General features: G+C 47.9%; 1 protein-coding gene across 3 annotated transcripts in view; it reads left to right on the forward strand.

Annotated features, from left to right (window-relative positions):
- Dlg5 (discs large MAGUK scaffold protein 5) overlaps positions 1-21,019 on the forward strand; it is a 116,759-nt gene that overhangs the window by 87,424 nt on the left and 8,316 nt on the right. For all 3 annotated transcript variants that reach the window (XM_027387495.2, XM_027387496.2, XM_027387497.2), the window contains 12 exons: positions 617-740; positions 1,094-1,238; positions 2,514-2,626; positions 3,231-3,320; positions 3,538-3,688; positions 8,727-8,889; positions 9,014-9,147; positions 9,770-9,919; positions 11,761-11,944; positions 12,881-13,029; positions 13,714-13,884; positions 15,960-16,153. In XM_027387495.2, coding sequence (XP_027243296.1) covers positions 617-740; positions 1,094-1,238; positions 2,514-2,626; positions 3,231-3,320; positions 3,538-3,688; positions 8,727-8,889; positions 9,014-9,147; positions 9,770-9,919; positions 11,761-11,944; positions 12,881-13,029; positions 13,714-13,884; positions 15,960-16,153 — 1,768 coding nt within the window. The remainder of the gene's footprint in view (positions 1-616; positions 741-1,093; positions 1,239-2,513; positions 2,627-3,230; positions 3,321-3,537; positions 3,689-8,726; positions 8,890-9,013; positions 9,148-9,769; positions 9,920-11,760; positions 11,945-12,880; positions 13,030-13,713; positions 13,885-15,959; positions 16,154-21,019) is intronic.

Below are 21,019 nucleotides of genomic sequence, written 5' to 3' on the forward strand. Positions count from 1 at the left end.
AAAGTTAAGTGACAGATTTGCCCAAGAAAGGCTGGGGGAAATGAGTGGTCCACTGAAGTTGGCTATAGGACAGACTGGCTGTGTTTCCAGAAGGGAAGAGTGCTGAGAAGTGAAACTCCTAGGGAGCATCCTGCTGCAGGCATGACTTCTCATCTTCCACTCCCATGATCTGATTATTTAAAAGGCAGAGTCTAACTAAAACAACAACAAAAAAGCTAGGCAGTGGCTGTGCACACCTTTAATCCCAGTGCTTAGGAGGCAGAGGCAGGCAGATCTCCTTGAGTTCAAGGCCAGTCTGGTCTACAGAGTAAGTTCTAAAACAGACAAGACTACACAGAAACTGTCTCAGGAAAAAAAAAAAGAAAGAAAAGAAAAGGAGAAGGGAAGAAAGAGAAAAGGAAAGAAGGAAGGTTGGTTCTTTCTCTGCACTTGTTTTACAATCGGTTTGTACATGAAGTTCTTTGCTTCCAGGTATCAGGCAATGTAATGGGCAATACCTCTCCCACTGGTCACTCCTTAGCCCGAGGGAGGAGCTGATGCATGGAGCTGAAGTCAGTTTGCAAACATAGTGAGTATTCACTTTCCCCAGCAGACACTCTTGCCTTTGATTCTGCAGGACCAGGAGTGCATTCCAGCCAGTGGAGAGCTCTCCCCGGAGGTCCAGGAATGGTCCCCATATTCACCAGGACATGCTAGTCGACATGGCAACCCCCCACTCTATCCCAATCGGCCATCTGTGGGTAAGCTGTTGGGATAGGAATTGGAAACAGGGTTTTTGTGGGCTCACAGGGAAGACCAGTCTTTGGGAAGAGGGGATATTATCACATTTATTCAACCTGTAATTGCTGCCCTTTCATTGATTGTTAGCCCCATCTCTGTTGGATGTGTTCTTTGCTTATTGCAATGAATCAGTCCTTTCTTATGATTGGGGAAAGACCTCTAATCAAAACCTATGGCAAATTGGTGGCTAAAAGTCTCTACCTAGAAGCCTTTCCCCTAAGACTGATACTGCCTAGTGTTTGTGGGAGGGCGTGTTCCAGTCCAGAGCCATCTAGGTGTTTGGAACCACTGTTCTGACCCAGCCCATTTCTAGGCACTGTTCCCCGGAGCATGACTCCCAGCACCACCGTGAGCTCCATTCTGCGGAACCCCATCTATACTGTGCGCAGTCACAGGGTGGTTCCCTGTGGCTCTCCACCCGTGTCCCGTGATGCCAGCCTCCAGGGCTTGTCTCCCAGGTATGCCAGGGCACTTACACTTTACTGTGGACCAGCTGTGCAGGTTCCTGGTTGGAGAGTTACTGCAGCTTAGAGGCCTGTGGACAGAAAAGCCTCTTTGACTAGCTGGGAAAGGGCTGAGGGCAGTGCAGGGCTGAGAGAGGGCTGTGTGAACTCCCTCTGGTTTTCAGAGGATAGTGATGGCAGGTCCCAGGCTAGTTCTGAAATTTCAGTAGAGAAGTTTTCCTGGCTAGGTAGAATACCACTTAATATATTTAAAAAGAAACCTGAAATGGGGGTGGGGGTGGGGTCCAGGATCATCCTTATTCCTTCTTTTGGCAAATTTTTAATGAGCACCTATTATGTCCCAATGGCTGTTTTGTTTTCAAGGGCAGACAGTGGTAAACTGGAAAGGCAGCTCCCCGTTCATGGGGCTTTGTGTTCAGTGCCAGAGTGCAGATACGAGAATGAGACAGTGATAATATGTGGTTCTGAGTAGCCTGAGTCAGAGAAACGAAGACAACTGGGCTGTGATTGGAAAGAGGGTGTATAGGAAACCGAGTGGTTGCAGAAGGTACCATGGCATAAGAGCAGCTGTTGTGACTAGAACAATAAAGACCAGCTGTAGGGGCTGGGATGTAGCTCAGTGATAGAACACTTTCCTCCATGTGCAAGGCCCTGGGTTTCCCTCAGTATGAAAGAAATAAAGCAACAGTACAGAATTTTGGGAGGAGCCTCTGGAAGGAGGACTGCATGGCTGAGGGCTGTGTGTCTGAAGCATAGGGGCAGCTTGGCAGGGGGGCAGTGCATCAGGGAGGCCCAGGCTAGGATACAAACTCTGAAAGACCACTGGGGAGTTTTAAGCAAGGAAGAGATGTCAACATTACACAACCTAAACCACCTTGTTGGGACTGACTGCAGGCCAGCCAGATGTGGTAGTGTCCACTAGCTCCAGCTTCCTGGAGCTGTCCTGAGTGACACCACTCTCTCCAGGACACACGGTGCATGTCCAGCCTCCCCCCACCACCCAGGCCATTTTCTTAGGCCTATACAAGGCAGTGCCTTGTTTCTGCCACCCATCCAACTCCAGTCTGGCCTGCTCCCTCTGCTGCCTACAGGTCCTTAGTAGATGTCATCTATGAGAAGTGAGTAGGGTCAGTCTGCTATCCTAGGCAAATAGCAAGGGCACCTCACTCTCTGTCTTAGGGAGTCCTGGCCACTTACTGTGTTTCCCCTTTGATTATGTCTGGTCTTAGTCCTTCTCCAGGATCCCTCACCTCTCTGATTCACTCACAGTGTCCAGCACCAGGGACGCCTCAGCCTGGACCTGAGTCACAGGGCCTGCAGTGACTACTCTGACATGAGAGCCTCCCAGGGTTCCAACTCCCTGCCCTCCAGTGCCCGTCTTGGTAACTACCACTGTGTTTGCATTTTAATAACCAGGTCTCTGGGTGGGCTGCACACGTGACTCCTTTCCCTCCAGAGGCTGAGCTCAGCTCCCTTCTCTGAATGGCTGCTATCTGGTGACTCTGAAAACATAGCCAGCACCTTCTGCCTGCAGGCTCCATGATGGTGGCATGGTTGTTTCAGGTGACCTCTTGGTTGGAGTCTTGTTTCCTGACCCTGAGTTAGTCCACCCTGGATATCGTATCTGGATACACACCTGGGGGGAATATAACTCTGAGGGGAGTGTCATTTGCCTGGTAACAAGACCCTGGGGGAAGTCTTTAGGGCTTCAGAGGCAAGATGAAGCAGCTGCTGCAGCAGTTAGGTTACTGTTAACTGTTACATTTGGGGGCTTGAAGCAAGGCATGTGCTCCTGTTTCTGGGCCTACTAAGTCCTTCTAGCATGAGGAGATCTGATTCCTTCTCTGTAGTTCTCCACAGACCATTTCCCTCAGGGGTATCTATTAGGCTTTCTGTGTTACTGCATTGACTGTTGAGAGGTGGTGAGGACTGAGGGCTCTTCTTGAGTCATGAGGCCTGACACTGTGTCTCCTCCTGAAATAACAGGGTCTTCCAGTAACTTGCAGTTCAAGGCAGAGCGGATTAAGATCCCATTAACACCGAGATATCCCCGGTCTGTGATGGGCTCTGACAGAGGTAGGAACTGGGCATTCCCTCCTATGCCTGCTCTCTTGGGTCCCCTCTAGTCTTCTCAGTGGGTTCATGAGGCTGACTGAGCTTAGCCCACATCTGTTGCTGTGGAGACAGGAAGCAATGTGGAGACCATCATCAAGGCCCAGGTCGTAGGATGAGATCCACACAGCCCTGCTCTAGATGGCAGATCCATTCATGTCCACCTCTTCTGTCCTGGCAGGTTCATTGTCACATTCTGAATGTAGCACTCCTCCCCGGTCCCCACTGAACATCGATACCCTGTCCTCCTGTAGCCAGCCTCAGACCTCAGCCTCCACATTGCCCAGAATTGCTGTCAACCCCACTTCCCATGGGGAGCGGAGAAAGGACAGGTGAGTGTAATGAGCACCGGTAGCTGGGGCAAATGAGGGGACTTGATGTCTACTCTGGCGATGGTGCAGTCCAGAGAGCATGAGGCATACCACTGAAAGAGTCCGAGCAGGTCAGGTATAGATGGCAGGGACACAGCGTGGTGGGCTTCTCCCCCAAGCAGTGAGTAAGCATGATGATGCTAGAGATGGCCTGGTGGTGACAGGGATATTGGGGTACTACTTCCTGCTTACCAGGCTCATTTATGCACACTGTTATAAAAAAAAATCTCAGTTACATGAGTGTTCCTACCGTTAGCTCCATTTTATAAGAGTAGACTGTGTGCAACTCACCTGAGTGAGTTTTATGGATGGATGCAAGATTAGTGACTGGCCTGACTTAACTAGAAGCAGGATTTATTCTTATCCCTTGATCTTTGGCCCTGAGTATAGTTCACTGTCCTGCGCACTAGTCTTGCCATCCCCACCCCTTAAGCGAGACAATCTCTCCGCCAAGGACAGGAGTTAATCTGGATAACAATAGCGGCTCTCAACTCCCGGGGAGAGGGTGGAGTTCCGACTTTTGAAGGTCAGAAGGGGCTCTTCGGGTGAGTCTTTCTGGGATCCACAGGGGATTCTCTTCATCCTGTGGAAAAACACAATAGCTCCCCTGGATCTTATGAGAATAGGATCGGGCCTCTCCAAAGACCAGTTAAGATATCTTTTCATTTTACCATTTTCTTTTGGCCTTTTAGTTTTTGAGGTGAGACGCTTGGCCTCAGTATGGCCCTGAGCCTCAATGTTTATGAGGCTTTAAAGCCCCAGGCATTCCAGGCCTTCAAGAGGTGTTGAATAACATGCACGGCCTTTTCCCCTATCAAAGACTGGGAAAGCCATCTGTAATTTCCTCCGCTCCTCTAATGGTAAGAAGGAGTCGGTACCAAATAATGGGGGTGTTGATGGAAGTACACCCGCTGGATTAACAGGCGATGGCCTCATATTTGCTTTCACTTTTGGCAGCCGATATCTATCGGGGTGGTATCTGTCCTCTTTATATCGTGCTGCCTCCTCCTCTAGCTCTGCTTCCTTGCTAGAGTCTAAAATCTCAGAGTCTGAGCTGCTCAGCTCCAAGGCCTCTAGTTTCGTTGTAGGGCAGAGGCTAGGTTTTGAGTCTTTATTTCTCTTAAATTTACCGGGGTGTGACCGGTTATTCCCTATTTTCTCTCCCCCTTTTTTTATATCCTGGGGAGGGCCTTTTTCCTTGGACATGTCCTTCCTTTTTTGAGCTCCTATTCTCTCATCTCGTTCGGTTTCTGATATATTATCCTGTACCTCTTTAAGCGTTTTTTGACTCTCTGCTACCATGGGACGGCAAGCCTCAATCTCTAGACAGTTTTTAATTAGGTCTCTCTGTTTTGAAGAGCCCATTATGTTGGAGGCTACCCGGGGTAGGCTTGGTCTCGAACTGGAACACCAGCCACGGTGGGCATAATATAAGACCAATGTGAACAAAATTAGAATAAAGACTAGAATTAAGGCTTTTCCATCCCATAGTGGTGACAAATTAAAAGCAAAGTCAAAAAAGAAGGTGTCAGAATAAGGCATACCTCTCCGAACTTACCACCCTGCAGTTCTGAATCCGCCCCGTTAGAGGGGTCTCCACAATGCCGGAGATGTTAACAAGTTCCCGGGTTTCGGCACCAGATGTCCCGCGCGCTATATGTTCTCGCCGGCAAGAAACATACACACAGGACACTCGGATCCTTCTGCAGGAAAGCTTTAATGCATCTTGAGAGTGGGAGAGCATAAGCTTACCAGAGCGGAGACCCCGGCCCAAGAATCCCGTTCCTTAATAAAGGCTGGCAGCCCGCCTGGGATATGTTACCCTATGAATGGCTTTAGCTCCTCAGGCCAAATGAGCCACGGGATAGGCAGAGATCAAAGGAATGGAAATTACCCAGCGCCTGCGAAATAATTTACATTCGGTGTCTGCAGGCACCATCATTGTAATGGAGAATGCAGGAACGGCTCCCTACAGTTCACTGTTACATTTCTTGGTTCTTTTCCTCTATCCTAAATTGTTATGTTTGTTTGTTTGTTTGTTTTTCTTTTGAGAAATGAAATGTACATAGACAGGCAGATTTCTCTGAGTTCTGAGACAGCCAAGGCCACAGAGTGAGGCCCTGCCTCAGAAAACCTAAAGGCAGATTTCTCTGAGTTCTGTGACAGCCAAGGCCACAGAGTGAGGCCCTGCCTCAGAAAACCTAAATAAGGGCTGGAGGGATGGCTCAGAGGTTAAGAGTACTGGCTGCTCTTCCAGAGGTCCTGAGTTCAATTCCCAGCAACCACATGGTGGTTCACAACCATCCGTTATGAGATCTGGTGCCCTCTTCTGGTGTGCAGATATACATGGAAACAGAATGTTGTATGCATAATAAATAAATAAAATCTTAAAAAAACCTAAATGAATAAGTTAGATCATGTTTGATTTGAAGATCTAAACTTACAAGAAAAGAAACCTAGTGAGTATTAGCCTGAGTGCCCAGGGCATCAGCCTCAGGACCTAGGGATCCTAGTGTTCAGGGGTCCTTTCTGGGTGGCACACGTGGGAGTATGGAGGGTGGCTTTGTTCAGCTCTAGCTCCTGCTTCTCCAAATGAAGTGTGTCCTCAGAGGTAGAAAGGGTCTTGTCACATGACACAAGCTATCAGCTTCCTGCTTTGGGAGAGAGCCAGGTATGAGATGAATTTAGCCCATGTGACCTGAGCACCAACTCCTTAATTAAAGGTAGTCTCATTTCCAGGACCTGGAGTTCCCTATCATATAATCATTAGAGAAAACCCAGAAAGTGGAAGAAGTCAAAAGAAGCAAAAAAGTCACATGCAGTCACTTCAGAAGTTTGGTTGATATTTACCTTTGATGTACACAGTAGAGATTTCAATGTCTGTTTTAGTGTTGTGTCATATACTCAACACAGCTCCTTTATCGACTGTTTGTGATATTATTAATTAAACTTAATAAACTTGATTTACAAATGAGCTTTGTTGCTCTGAGAAAACGTCTGTGATAATGTTAAAAAAAAACCCTCAGGTCACTGAGAAGATGAAAGTAGAGGCCTGTTCCCCTCCCTTCAGGTGCCTTTGGTCACACTCTTCCTGACACCATCTGTAGAAGATATTGCATGCGTAGATATTGACATACATTGAAAAATTAAAAAAAAAATATCGACATGAACATGTATATAGGTCACTAAAAGTGCAGTTACTTTTCTCTGTGATTCATAGGGTCATTTGGAAGTTTCCTGGCTGTGTGTGTGTCTGTATGTTTGCATGTTTGTGTGTGTTGGGTATGTACATGTGAGTGCAGGTGCCCTTGGAGGTCAGAAGGGGTATCAGATCCCATGGCACTGGAGTTACAGGTAGTTGTGAGTGACCCGATATGGGTGCTGACAACTGAACTCAGGTTCTGGCAGAGCAACACACACTATTAACTGTGGAGTTATCTCTCCAGCTTCCTGGCTTTTGTGTGACATTGTTAGACTTGGTCACCCACTTTTATATTGAGCTGACCATGCTGTGTTAATGTGCACAGAGGAAAGGTCAGCCACTGGGTGAGGAGGAACTTCAAATGGAAGAAACTAGGCCTCCTCCTTTGTGTGACTGTTCACTGTTCCATCTTCTTGGGCTGGGCTATGAGGATGGTCTTTAGATGGCTATCTTCAAGGGACCTTAGAACTCTATAGTGTATTTTCAGTGGCGGAATTGACTGTATGCAGGACGTAGAAGGTTAAGGGAAGAATTGAGGAGGAGTGGGTTTGGGAAGTGAAGCCACCTGGGGGTGGTGGTGGGATCAGAACAATTTAAGAATTTCATGGGACAGGGAGATGGCTCAGCAAAGGGACTTGCTACCAGGCCTGGTGACCTGAGTTTGATCTCCTGGACCTACGTGGTGGAAGGAGAGAACTGACCCCACCCTTACCCCACAGATTGTCTTCTTATCCCCTTGCAGGCACCATGGCATGCACACATGTGCATGCACATCTGTACACGCAAGTGAATAAATAAATGTCAAGATAAAATCTTTTAAAATTGGGGGGAAAGGCATTTTTCTCTCTCTTATTCCAAGGCCCAGCTGTGGGGATCCAGGCGAAGGTCTTCTGAGGTTGTGGATGTTCTATTTGTCTCACAGTAGTGAAAGGAGCAGGTATCTCAGGCTAGTCATTCTTGGAATGTCCCATGGGCTTTGGAGGGGACCCAGGAGGAAGAGTAATTCCCTTCCTCAGCCTTTGACTGAGACCAAGGGGCCCTGGGTTGGGGAAGTTGCCTGTAGGGAGAGGGCTTAGCAGAGTCCTGGGTCTTTCGTCTGGTCCAGCATGTGGTCCTTCTCTGAGTGCCCCTTCTCTCCTAACCTTTGTCCATTGATGTATCTCTTCCACCACAGATCTCTTCTGAGGCTGCCCGTGGCCGTTAGGCCCAGGTCCTCCTCGCTGAGGAGTCTGAGGTTGGCCTGACATGAGTCTCTCACATCCTTTCATGCCCTTGGATATGGGGGACAGCTCCCTGGCCAGTAAATGCATGGGCACATCCTTGCTCCATCAGTCTCTCAGCCCTCTTCTCATGGCTTAATGCTGCTTCATTTTCACCCTAGGGGCCCATAAATATAAGAACTGGATAGTCATATCATCTTTTCGGGGAGGGGGCTATAATTGCAGAGCCATCTCTTTTTCCCAGTGGGTGTCTTCAGAACCCCTGCCATGGGATATGCATAATGCCTGTCCTGGGATGATCCTTTCATCAAATGAAAATGTGTGTGAGTGTGTGTGTGTGTATTTCCTATGAACCATTCTCTGTCTTTTCCACATTTGTTTGGATGTCCTGTGTTTGTATTGCATGAAATTTCAGGAAATGTGTTCCTTTATCCAAAGTCAGTTTGCCATCCCCCATCATTACCACAACACCTGAGCTGTGGTCCTTCCTTCACACTGCTGACTGCATGCCCAATCTCAGCCTCCCTGTTCTGTCCCTTTGAGTCTGAGTCCCTGAAACCTTTGGCTCTTTCTCCAGGCCTTACTTGGAGGAGCCACGGCACGTGAAGGTGCAGAAGGGTTCAGAACCTCTGGGAATCTCCATTGTGAGTGGAGAGAAGGGTGGTATCTATGTCTCCAAGGTGACCACTGGGAGCATCGCCCACCAGGCTGGCCTGGAGTATGGGGACCAGTTACTTGAGGTAAGAGGGAGTGGCCCTTCCTGCCTTCCTTCTCTCCTCCTTCCCTATGAAGCAGTGTTCCCAAGTCCATGTTCACTGCTTCAGTAATTGCCCATCACTGAGTCCACCCTGGGCATCTTCCCAGTTCAATGGCATAAACCTGAGGAGTGCTACCGAGCAACAGGCCCGGCTAATCATCGGACAGCAGTGCGATACCATCACCATCCTGGCCCAGTACAACCCACACATTCACCAGCTCAACAGCCACTCCCGCTCCAGGTGAGCTTCCAGGGGCTGGCTAGGCTAGGGTGGAGAGATAGCTGCCAGAGGGGATTGCTTACCTGCGGCCAGTTCCAAATTTTTGAGATTCTTCTTCCAGTAAGGGAAGATTAATTACCTTGAATTTGGGGCAAGAGGTTTCCAGAAAGAGGATGTCTCCTGAAACACTTAGGGTACAGAAAAGAATGGGGGAGCTGTGCTAAGCAAAGTCACAGCCTGGGTACAAGCTCAGGGGTTGACTCTGTGTGAGCAAACACTGGACATCTGTTTGTACCTACCCCTGAACTGTGGATCCCAGAGTAGATTGGGGAGAGCTGGGGAGGGGGCGCTATAAGTCCTGTAGAGCCAACGCACATGGCTTGGTATAGAACAAAAACAGATGGGAAGGGAAAGTGGCTTTGTGTGCCCTCTGGGCTGGACACCTTTGGAGACGATCCCTGGTTGGAGACAGGCAGACCCTATGGGGCAGGTGGCACAAGTCTAGACTCCTCATGTGTCTGTCTTTCTAGGACTCAGTGTGTTAAACCGGATTCCCTATTCACAGTCTGGGACTATTGCCACTACAGGAGTGGTGGACCTGGCTGCTTGAATGCATAGTATTCTTTCTGTTTTCCACCTCCAGCTCCCACCTGGACCCTGCTGCCACCCCCCACTCTACTCTCCAGGGCAGCAGTGCTGTAAACCCCGAACATCCCTCTGTCATTGACCCGCTGATGGAACAGGATGAAGGCCCTGGCACTCCCTCAGCCAAGCAGAGCACCCCCAGCTCCAGGTCAGCACAGGCATGCTGAGGGCCCCCATGCCCAACTGCTCCAGTAGGACAGAGCCCACACCAGGCCTGTCTTTTCCTTCTCCGCTTCCTCCTCCCCTTCTCTCCTTGCTTGTGTTGCTCTCCCCATTCTGTCTTTCCTTCTCCTTTTCTGTCTCCAGACCGCACGCCTTTATCAGCCAGGAAGGTCTTGGATCTCTGGCCAGCTGCAGCAATGGTGAGGTTAGGCCAGGGCCCTGGCAAGTGTGGTGAGCTGCAGTGCTGTGAGAGCGACATGGCCCAGCTCTATGGCAGGGAGAGTTGTCAGCCATGAATGGACATTTTCTGTGAGCAGACTGGGAGGGAGCAGCCTCAGGAGGAAGGAGCAAGTGTTCTTACTGGAGTCTTGAGTCAGCCTAGCCTAGAATTGTCATAGCTCCCAAGGAAGTCCTAGTGTCATGCAGGTTGAGGCTGCTCTGCCTGCTGGAACTCACCTGCTGGCAAATTGTCACCAGGGGTGGGCTCTTCCTTCATATCCCCTTCCTGGTCTCCATGGGTGTCTGCCTTTCTCACTGTGTTCCCAGCTTTTTGTTGTTGTTTTTGTTTTTTTTTTTTTTTTCATTAATTTCTTTATTTTACATGTGTTCCCAGCCTCCTCTCCTCTTCTCCCACTCCCTTACCCCACCTCCCCCAACACTCCAACTCAGCCCTCCTCCATATTCCCTCAGAAAGGGCAGGCCTCCTAGGGGCATCAGCAAAGTATGGCATATCAAGCTGCCATTAGAAAAGTATCTCACCCTGTATTCAGCATGTGCAAAGCAATCCAGCATGAGGATTAGACTCCCAAGAGCCAGCCAAAGCGCCAGGGACAGCCCTTCTCCCATTGTCTGGAGTCCCACAAATAGCTACACAACTGTCACATATATGCAGAAGGCCTAGGTCGGTCCAATGCAAGCTCCCTGGTCTTTGGTTCAGATGAGCCAGGCTAGCCATTTCTGTGGGTTTTCCTCTGATGCCCCTGACCTTCCTGGCTCCTACAATCCCTCCTCCCTCTGCACAGACCAGTGTTTGGCCAGTGGGTTTCTGAATCTGCCTCCATCAGTCACTGAATCAGGTTAGTAGTCACTAACCTGATCACAGGGGATGGCCACTGCTGCCATGAGTCTTGGTTAGGGCCATCCTTGTGGAAGTTTCCTTTGCATCAGGCTTCTACCTGAGTCTTTAAAGCCCCCCTTTACAGTCTCCTCTCTCAGCACTGTCCTCCTCTGCCCACCCTGCAACCTGTTCCCTTCAGTTCCCATGCCCACCCACCCCCCAGTCCACCCAGGAGATTGCCTCTGTTTCCCCTTCCCAGGGGGATCCATGCAATCCCCCTTGGGCCTTCCATGTTACCTCGCCTCTCTTGTCTGTGGATTGTAGCATGGTTATCCTTCTGGCAAGAACCCTGCATGAATTGGCATAGAAACTGCTCGGAGGTTTCCCTGAGTGAGCTGTCAGTCTCTAAACAGTGAGGCCAAGGCAGGCATGCTCAATCTAGGAAGAGATGCCTCCACAGGCACCCAGTGACAGCTGGGCCAGAGGTATGGGTTTTGCCCTTAGCTCTGTCCCTTGCTAGCTTTTTTGTTTTCTCTCTGAATGGTTTGTTGCCCTCTTTTTCTTCTGTCTCTCTTTCTGTTCACATTACCACTCTCAGCCTCTGACCCTGTACTGAGTCTATAATAGAGGAGAGCCTGTATTCAGCTGACCAGCTCTTGGGAAGCCCAGACCTGCAAAACAAAGCAGGCAGGGCATCAGCCATGGCTCTCTTCACTTATGCTTGCCTCTCTCCTTGTACATGTTAAGGACTTCATTTTCCTTCTCAAAAGGATTGTGGGAGATAGCAGCAAGAAGACCCCTGAACCTCGCATTGTTTTCATCAAGAAATCCCAGTTGGATCTGGGGGTGCACTTGTGTGGTGGGAACCTGCACGGAGTATTTGTGGCTGAGGTAGAAGATGATAGTCCTGCCAAGGGTCCCGAAGGCCTCGTGCCGGGGGACCTCATCCTTGAGGTGAGTCCTGCCACTGTGTGTGCCAGGTCATGTTCATGTGTTACCAGCTCGTGTTCTCTTTCATGACACAGGAGTTGGGATTTCATGTCACTCAGCAACTTGTCAAGGAGGGTTATTCTTGTACATGAGGGATACTACCAAGCCCCTGGGCATTGAGGTGGGCTGCTGAGGCTTAGCCTGGGCTCTGATCCTGAATAGCCAGAAGGAGGTGCCCAGTCTCATGAGCCATAGGTCTCTGAGCTGACTGATTTGTCTTTCTTTCTCTCATACTGTCTGGGTCTCCCATCCTGTGGGGGAGATGGCACATAGATGGCTGTCCTACTTAGTGTTACTATTGCTGTGATGAAACACCATGGCCAAAGCAACTTGGGGAGGAAAGGGTTTATTTCAGCTTACATTTCCAGGTAACATTCCATTCCTGAGGGAAGTCAGGCCAGGAACCTGGAGGCTGGAGCTGATACAGAGGCCATGGAATAGTACTGCTCATTGGCTTGCTCTCTGTGCCCTGCTCAGCCTGCTTTCTTATAGAATCCAGGACCAGGAGTCCAGGGGTGGTCCCACCCACAATAAGCTGGGCCCTCCCCCATCAATTCCTAATTAAGAAAATGCCCTACAGGCTTGCCTACAGCTCAGTCTTATGGGGTATTTTCTTACTTGGGGTTCCCTTCTCTCAGATGACTCTAGCCTGTGTCAAAATGTCATAAAATTAGCCACTACAATTGCAAATACATGGTTTCATAAGCAAAAAGTAGAGCTCTTCATTGCTAGCCAGGAAGTCATATAGGGCATAGACACTGGGGAGACCAAGATCTGTAGAAGGGAGGCAGGCAAGGGAGGCAGGCAGAGTCTAAGACCAGGCACTGTCCTGGAACCTTCTGAGTACCCAAGCTATCCCTGCCACTGTCTTTCTGACCCTGGTACTCTTTCCCTGGTCAGTATGGCAACCTGGATGTGCGCAGCAGGACAGTGGAGGATGTCTATGTGGAAATGTTGAAGCCTAAGGATAATATCCGCCTGAAGGTGCAGTACCGCCATGAGGAGTTCACCAGAGTCAAGGGCCTGCCTGGTGACAGCTTCTACATCAGGTGCCAGCAGTAAGGGTTAGGGCCAAGGGAGGGGCTCTCTGTGGAAAGTTCCTAGGGTAAATAGATTCCCTGGACTGTTTGCCCTGAGGGCTCAGGCCATCATTGGCATTACTTTTGCCTATGTCAAGACTGCAGGAATTTTGAGACCTGGAGCCCCTTACTCTGTGGGTTGTGTTTCTTGTGTGGTCTTTCCTGAGTCCCACAGAGCCCGCTGCAATATGCATGGATCTTAGGTGCCCATGGTGCCTATAAGTCCCGTGGGAATCTTGATGTGGGGATTGCATCAGGTATCTTCCATGAGTGGCTCAGGAGTCCTGTCATGCCCCCCACAACCTGAGACCATAGAGTAGATGAACACATGCATGGGTAGTACTTACCATTCTGCAGGTGGGAAGTGATATGTTTCCATCTATGAGAGTTGCCAGTCTGCAGGAAGCAGTGGCTTTGATTTCTGACACAGGTGGATAGAAAATGTCTGTTTGAAAGGACAGGGTGCAGGAAGTCTTTCTTCAGTGGAGATGAGCCCTCAGTGTTAGGGCTCTGTAAAGTGTGTGAGGGGGGCCTCTTCAGGATGTCCCCAAATCCTTTTCTGTGGTATCTGGAGACAGCAAAGACAGCTGCCTTAAAAGATGGGTGTGTGCTGTGGCCTCCTCCTCAACTTGTATCATCTGTTCCATGGTGCAGGGCCCTATATGACCGTCTGGCAGAGGTGGAGTCTGAACTGAGTTTTAAGAAAGACGACATCCTGTATGTGGATGACACATTGCCCCAGGGCATGTTTGGGTCCTGGATGGCTTGGCAGCTGGATGAGAATGCTCAGAAGATCCAGCGTGGGCAGATTCCCAGCAAATATGTGTAAGTCGTCTCCTTCTCCAGGCAGGGACCACATGGGCCACCATTGTGGTATGGGACCTCACAGAGTGACAGTGGCCTTGGCTGCTGGAGGACTGACTCCTTTGGGAACTGCAGCTTCATCAGCACTGTGCATGTGACCCAGATCACTGTCATGGAAGTTGCTCCTAGATGAGCCAATGCATAGAAGTGCCACGGCAAGTCAGGATCTATGCCTCCCAAACAGAGTTATGAAGCTGTAATTCCCTTACCAGATGGGTCCTCCCAATGATGCCAGGGCATGTATATTGACAGATATGTGCAACCTTCCCTACCATTATTTTATTTACTGATTGATGTAGCCCAGGCTGACCTCCAAATTGCTATGTAGTCAAAGTGGCCTTGAACTGATTCTCCTGCCTCCATCTCTTGAGTGCTCAAATCATGGGCATATGCTACAACACCCATTTAATGTGGTGCTGGGTATTGAACTCAGAGCCTTGAGCATGCTAGTCAAGCACTTTACCAACTGGACTGCATTCCCAACTCCTTCACAGTTAATTTTAAAGCATGTCCATCACCTCTGAAAGGAACCCAGTTAGCTATTACCCTATGTTTGTATTCTTTCGCTGTAACAAAATACTTGAGGCTGAGAAATTCACAAGAAAAAGAACGTTATTTATCTCTCAGTTCTGGAGGCTGAAAGTGTGAAGTCAGGTGACCTCATCTGTTCATCATCTGATGAAGACCTCATTGGCCACTTCACAGTATGGTCAGGAAGCAGAAGGAAGAGATTCTGTGGCAAGCTAGGAAGTGTCTTAGTATTCTGTTGCTGTGAAGACACACCGTGACCACAGCAGCTCTTATAAAAGAAAGCATTTAATTGGGGGCTGGCTTACAGTTTCAGAGGTTTAGTCCAGTATCTTCATGGTGGGTGCATGGTGGCACACAAGCAGACATGGTGCTAGAGAAGTAGGTGAGAGTTCTACATCTGGATCTGCAGGCAGCAAGAAGAGAGAGACTTTGGGACTGGCTTTGGCTTTGGAAACCCCAAAGTCCACCCCCAGTGACACACTTCCTCTAACAAGGTCATACCTCCTAATCCTGCTCAAGTAGTACCATTCCCTGATGACCAAGCATTCAAATATATGGGCCTAAGGGGGCCATTCTCATTTAAACCACCACAAGAACCAAAGAGAACTCATTTTGTAGTTATATTTTTCTTTGAGCCGCCAGCTCATAAAAAATACACAGAGACTTACTATTAATTATGTAAGCTCTGCCTTAGCTTGGGCTTGTTCCTAACTGGTTCTTATAACTTAAATTAACCCATATTTTTAAATCTATGCTCTTTTCTGTGGCTTGGTTACCTTTACTCTCTACTGCCCATACTATTTCCTTTCTATCTGGCTGGCAGCTCTGCCTTTCTTCTCAGAGCTCTCTCTGTCCAGAAGTACCTGCTATACCTCCTGCCTAGCTATTGGCTATGTAGCTTTTTATTAAGCCAGTCACAGTGGCACATCTTCACACAGTGCAAAGGGATATTCCACAACAGACTCAGGCCAGGTTTGCTTTCTTTGGAGGAAGTAATGGGTTCTGAGAGGATCTCATTGATCCCCTTCTGAGGGTAGATACATAACTAATCTCCACTGTGCTGTCTCAGTGCTAATACCCTACAGATCCAGGCTCCAACAGTATGTGGACCCTTAAGAGTCACAGTAAAACCCATAACCAAATCCCAGCACACTCTATCACTTAAACCCCCAGCCCCAAGCCACTCATCTACTCTTAAAATTTATAGGTTTCTCTTTAGGCATTTGATGCAAATGCAATCACATGGTTCTTGTTAGTGTCCATACCTTCCATGGCAGGAAGCACAGCTAGCAGTGTCACTGGGCACTGGCTGCCTTGAGCTTGGTGTCATGGTAGGAATTTACTTACTCTGAAGCTGGACCCTGAACTTCTTGCTGCTGTGGTGATGCCTGAGCATCCTGGGTTATGGGAAAGGCCAGTAGTTAGAAGGCTTGGGAGGAGCTGGGGGAACCTAGGTTCTTCCCTTTCCATGGCCCTCCCAGCATTGTCATTCTCTGTGACTACAGGATGGACCAAGAATTCTCAAGGAGGCTCAGCATGTCTGAGGTCAAAGATGACAACACAGCAAAAACATTGTCGGCAGCTGCACGTAGGTCCTTCTTCCGAAGGAAACATAAACACAAACGCAGTGGGTCCAAAGATGGCAAGGACTTGCTCGCTCTGGACACCTTTTCCAATGACTCCATTCCCCTCTTTGAAGGCAAGTGTTGGGTTCGTTCCAATGGGCTCCCGGCGTGGGGGTGGCAGGGTGCCAGAACTTCATCATGGGGGATTCCCAGAGGTTCCTTGCTTTTTGTGTACTTGTCTGGAGTGGACATTGGGGCTGGCAGGATGGTTCTGAGAGTCTGTCGGTTTCAGTGTGTGGCTTTAACCATCAAGGTCTTTTTTTTGGCCACCATGTTTCTTTGTTCCTTCAGCCCTGTTTCAGGAAGGAGAAAGGGAAGGCGAGAGTGTCAGAGCTTGGGAGACTGGGGAGGTGGCTCCGTGTGTGAAGTTCTTGCTGTGCAAGCTTGAGGACCTGAGTTCAGATCTACATATAAAAAGCTAGGTGTGGTGTGTCTATAAGCCCAGCACCGGGAATGAAAGAAAGATGGAGGTGGTTCATGACCAGCCATCCTAGCTGAAATGTGAGGGCCCTGTGTCAATAGTTTCTGCTTCGTGCATTGCATCTGGCTTGTGTTTGTCACTGCTCAGTCTTTCTGGCTTCATTCACATGTTCATTAGTGATTTTGACAAGATCCTTCCCAGAAGAATACTGAGTCAGGCTGGAGTTGAGGACTAGGAATGTCAAGTTTTCTCCTAGAATATAGCCCTTGTAGAAGGAGGCATTTCATTGGTCCTGAGTGGCAAGAAGTCCTTGTCCTCAAACTGGCTCCTGGGGCTGTGTATGTATTCACTGTCTTGAAGACAGGGTGTGGGGGTCACTGGGCAGTAGATTGTGGGACTGATGGATTCCTCTCTCCTCTCTTTCTTTCCTTCCTTCTCATCTTTAAAATGAAGATCTTTCCAGGTGTGGTGGTGCACACCTTTAATCTCAGCACTTGGGAGGCAGAGGCAGGCAGATCTCTAAGAGTTCAAGGGTACCCTAATCTGTATTAAAAAATTACCAGGTCTGCCAGGGCTACATAATGAGACCTTGTCTCAAAATAAAGTGCAGTGAATTGTTCCCTATCACCATCAGGCAGGCTGGATAAACCACAGCCCGTGAGAAACTCTAGTCTGCATTCTTTTTCTTTACAACATACAGCTTTAGTGTGAGATTTTATCCATGTAAATCTGTATGTTAAAAAAAAATGACTTTTGGTGATAATGTTGGCTCAGTTTTGCCTTTTTACCTTGAAAGTCTGAAGTGCTCACTATCTTGCTATTAACAGAGTTAAGTTGCTGTCATGTTATGGTGAGGTTTCTCTTCCATTTCTTGCCCCCACCTCTGCTTTTGGTCTATGCTCTCAGACAGCCCCATAGGCACCATCTCTTATGTGTTCAGTGAGGGTCTGGTGGGTGGGTTTATGTCAATTCCTTGAAATTTTGGTACTGCTTTTGTTCTTTTAATTTTTAATGTGTGTTAGTGTTTTCTGCATGTATGTATGGACACCATGTGTGTGCAGTGCCTACAGAGACCAAAAGAGGGTTTCAGAACCCTAGGGGCTGGAGTTACAGGTGGGTGTGAGCCACCATGTGGGTGCTGGGAACCAACACCACTCCTCTGGAAGAATAGCCTGTGCTTTTAGTGGTTGAGCCATCTCTCTAGCCTCACTGCTGATTTGGAAACTGTTATTAGAAACACATACCTTCTGGATTATTCTGTTTTCCTGAAGTGACCCTTTTGTCATTGGAAAAAAACATCCCTTTGGAAAATCTGTAATGTGTAATATTTTGATATCTATTCTTGTTCTCTGTCTTAGTCGCTAAATGTTTAACCTTTTTCTGGCTATCAAAGTTCATGCTTTGAACTTCCTTGTAGTTTTACTTACTGTTCCTTGAATAGGAAAGGGTAGAGTAGATTTTATTTCACTTACTGTAGCAGCCAGTGTTTTAACACACTGTATCAAAGTACGACCTGAGTATCAATGTGTAGACAGATGGCAGATCTAAGTTCTTGCTTTCTGTGCATTCAGATCATTTAAAATACCACTGTCTTTTCTTTATGTTTGCCTGTTCCACCTCTTTTATGTTCCCTTGTCTTTCTCTCCATTTTGGGAATAATCAAGAATTTCTATTACCTCTCCAGTTTTCAGTTTATAGTCTTTTGGAGATTTCAGTGTCCCTTACCACATGCACCTGACTGCCTGCTGGCCCAGGCCATCAATTGGACCAGTTTCCTAAGAAGTCTGAACCACTGGCTCACTACACCTCCACTCATCACCATCCCAACTTCCATGCATTTCTATTGTCACCCCAATGTGCCTCAGCAGTTTTCACACCATTTCTCTTCTCCTCTCTTGCTGCTATTCACTCTTTTCCCGGTTCTATTTGTCTGATCTTGTCATCGTTCTGCTTTCCTTCAACATTTCTTAGAATGTGTGCTTTGTGCTCAGTGATGCATTTTCTGTTTTATCTGACAATGTCTATTTTCCAGAATTTCCCCTATATATACCTTAGGTTGGTGTTTAAAGCCACACCTTGTTATGTCAGGGAGTTGGTACCAAGCCTCCTCTAGATATCCAGACCTGTAGGTGTTCTGGAACTCATGTGAATTACCGGTTTGGAGTTTGATTATGGCCTAAGTGCATTCCCCACATACTTAAATTGTCTCTAGATTACTTATAATACCTGTTAGAATATTTTCTATCCCCAATTAATTAAATCCGTGAACTCAAAACTGTGGATTCAGAGGTTTGACTGCATTTTGCTTCAACGCTTTTAAGATATTCTCAGCTGGGCAGTGGTAGCGCATGCCAAATCCTAGCACTTGGGAGGCAGAGGCAGGTGGATCTCTGTGAGTTCCAGGCCAGCCTGGTCTACAGAGTGAGTGCCAGGATAGGCTGCAAAGCTACACAGAGAAACCCTGTCTTAAAGGAGGAAAAAAAAAAGGTACCATTCTCAGAGCTAAGAGAGATGGCTCAGAGAGTAAAGGAGCTTGCTGAGTAAGCTTGGTGACTTAGTTTCATTCCCCGAACTCACATAAAGGTGTAAGGAAAGGCCTACTCTATGAATGTTAATTCTGACCTCCACATATGGTATACATGCCCCCGCCCCCAACACACATACATCATGCACGATGAGGGGGAAAAAATGCTGTTCAAGGAGCTGGGAGATTGTTTCATGAGCAAAGCAAGTGCTTTTCTGGGCAAGTGCTGAGGACCAGAGTTCAAATCCTCAGCACTTATGTAAAACTTATGTAAATGTCAAAGGAGAGCTATCAGTGAAGACACCCAATGCTGGCTTCTAGCCTACACACACACACACACACACACACACACACACACACACACACACACACACACACACACACACACACACACACACACACACACACACCCCACACCACACAGAGCGCATAGAAGGTTGTATTTATGGCTCTTGTAACAAATCACTATAAACACACACACACACACACACACACACACACACACACACACACAGCGCATAGGAGGTTGTATTTATGGCTCTTGTAACAAATCACTATAAACAGTAGTTTAAAACAATGTCTAATTACTCAAATGTCTAAGACCAATGCCACCACATCAGTGGCAGGGTGCCAGCAGCCTCCACTGCCCTGCAAAGCTCTATTGGATGAATCTGCTCCTAGCCTTTGTTGCTTTTGAGCAGTGGCTACCAACATTCTTTTGCTTGTAGACACATCACTATTACCTCGAAACCTCTTTCTACTCCTTCACATCTCCTTCACTGCTATGTGTGCCTGCCTCAAAATTCCCTTTTCTGAGGGGAACACATGTGATGGCATCAACCCAGGAGAACTTTCTCACTAGAAAAGGTAAGAGTCACAGGTTACTGGGATCAAGAAGTGTCTTGGCTTGTTTTGTGTCAGTTTGGCAAACTAGAATCATCAGAGAAGAAGGAGCCTCAGTTGAGGAAATGTTTCCATAAGATGCAGCTGTAAGGCATTTTCTCAACTAGTGATCAATGGGGAAGGGCCCAGCTCATTGTGGGTAGTCCTGGGTTCCGTAAGAAAGCAGGATGAGCAAGCCATGATGAGCAAGCCAGTAAGAAGCACCCTTTCATGCCCTCTGCATCAGTTCCTGCCTCTGGGCTCCTGCCCTGTTTGAGTTCCTGTCCTAACTTCCCTCAGTCATGAACAGAATTGTAGAATTGTGAACCAAATAAACCTTCTCCTTCCCAACTTGCTTTTGGTCATGGTGTTTTGTTGTAGCAATAGAACTAGTCTTAGGGTTTCTATTGCTGAGAAAAGATACCTTGACCATGGAAACTCTTATAAAGGAAACCATTTATTTGGGGTGATTCACTTACATCTTCAGAGGTTTAGTCCATTATCATCATGGTGGGAAGCAAAGCAACATGCAGGCAGACACGGTTCTGGAGCTGAGAGTCCTTACAATCTTGGCCTATAAGCAACAAGAAGTGGTCTGTCTCACTGGGTGTAGCTTGGGCATAGGAGACCTCAAAGCCTACCCCTACAGTGACATACTTCCTCCAACAAGGCCACACCTTCTCCAACATGGCCACACCTTCTATTATTGCCACTCCCATTTTTCTTCAAACTGCCACAGAACGCTAAATAAAAAGTGACCCAGTGCTTAGAGGTACATTTTGACCTACCACATGATGTTTCTGGGAGGGTTCCTCTAATGTTTTTATGCTGAAGGTGACATCCCCTGGGCCCAGTGGGTTTGTGCATTGTCTCTGTTACAGCATCAGGCCTTGCTATGTTGCCCAGGTATATTTACCTTCTTGTTCTTAAATCTATAGCTTGATGTTTGAGAAGATCTTAGGCCATCATTTTCTCCAAGCTGCTTCGCTTCTATGGTCTTCTCGCCTCTCTCCTCTTAGTTCCCTGACAAGATTGATCAGGTTGGTCTCATGTCTTCTGCATGCTTTCTCCTATTCTTTTCAAACCTTTTCTCTAGATGCTTCAGCCAAACAG

The sequence above is a fragment of the Cricetulus griseus genome (assembly GCF_003668045.3).
Source record: "Cricetulus griseus strain 17A/GY chromosome 1 unlocalized genomic scaffold, alternate assembly CriGri-PICRH-1.0 chr1_1, whole genome shotgun sequence".
Taxonomy (NCBI): Eukaryota; Metazoa; Chordata; class Mammalia; order Rodentia; family Cricetidae; genus Cricetulus; species Cricetulus griseus.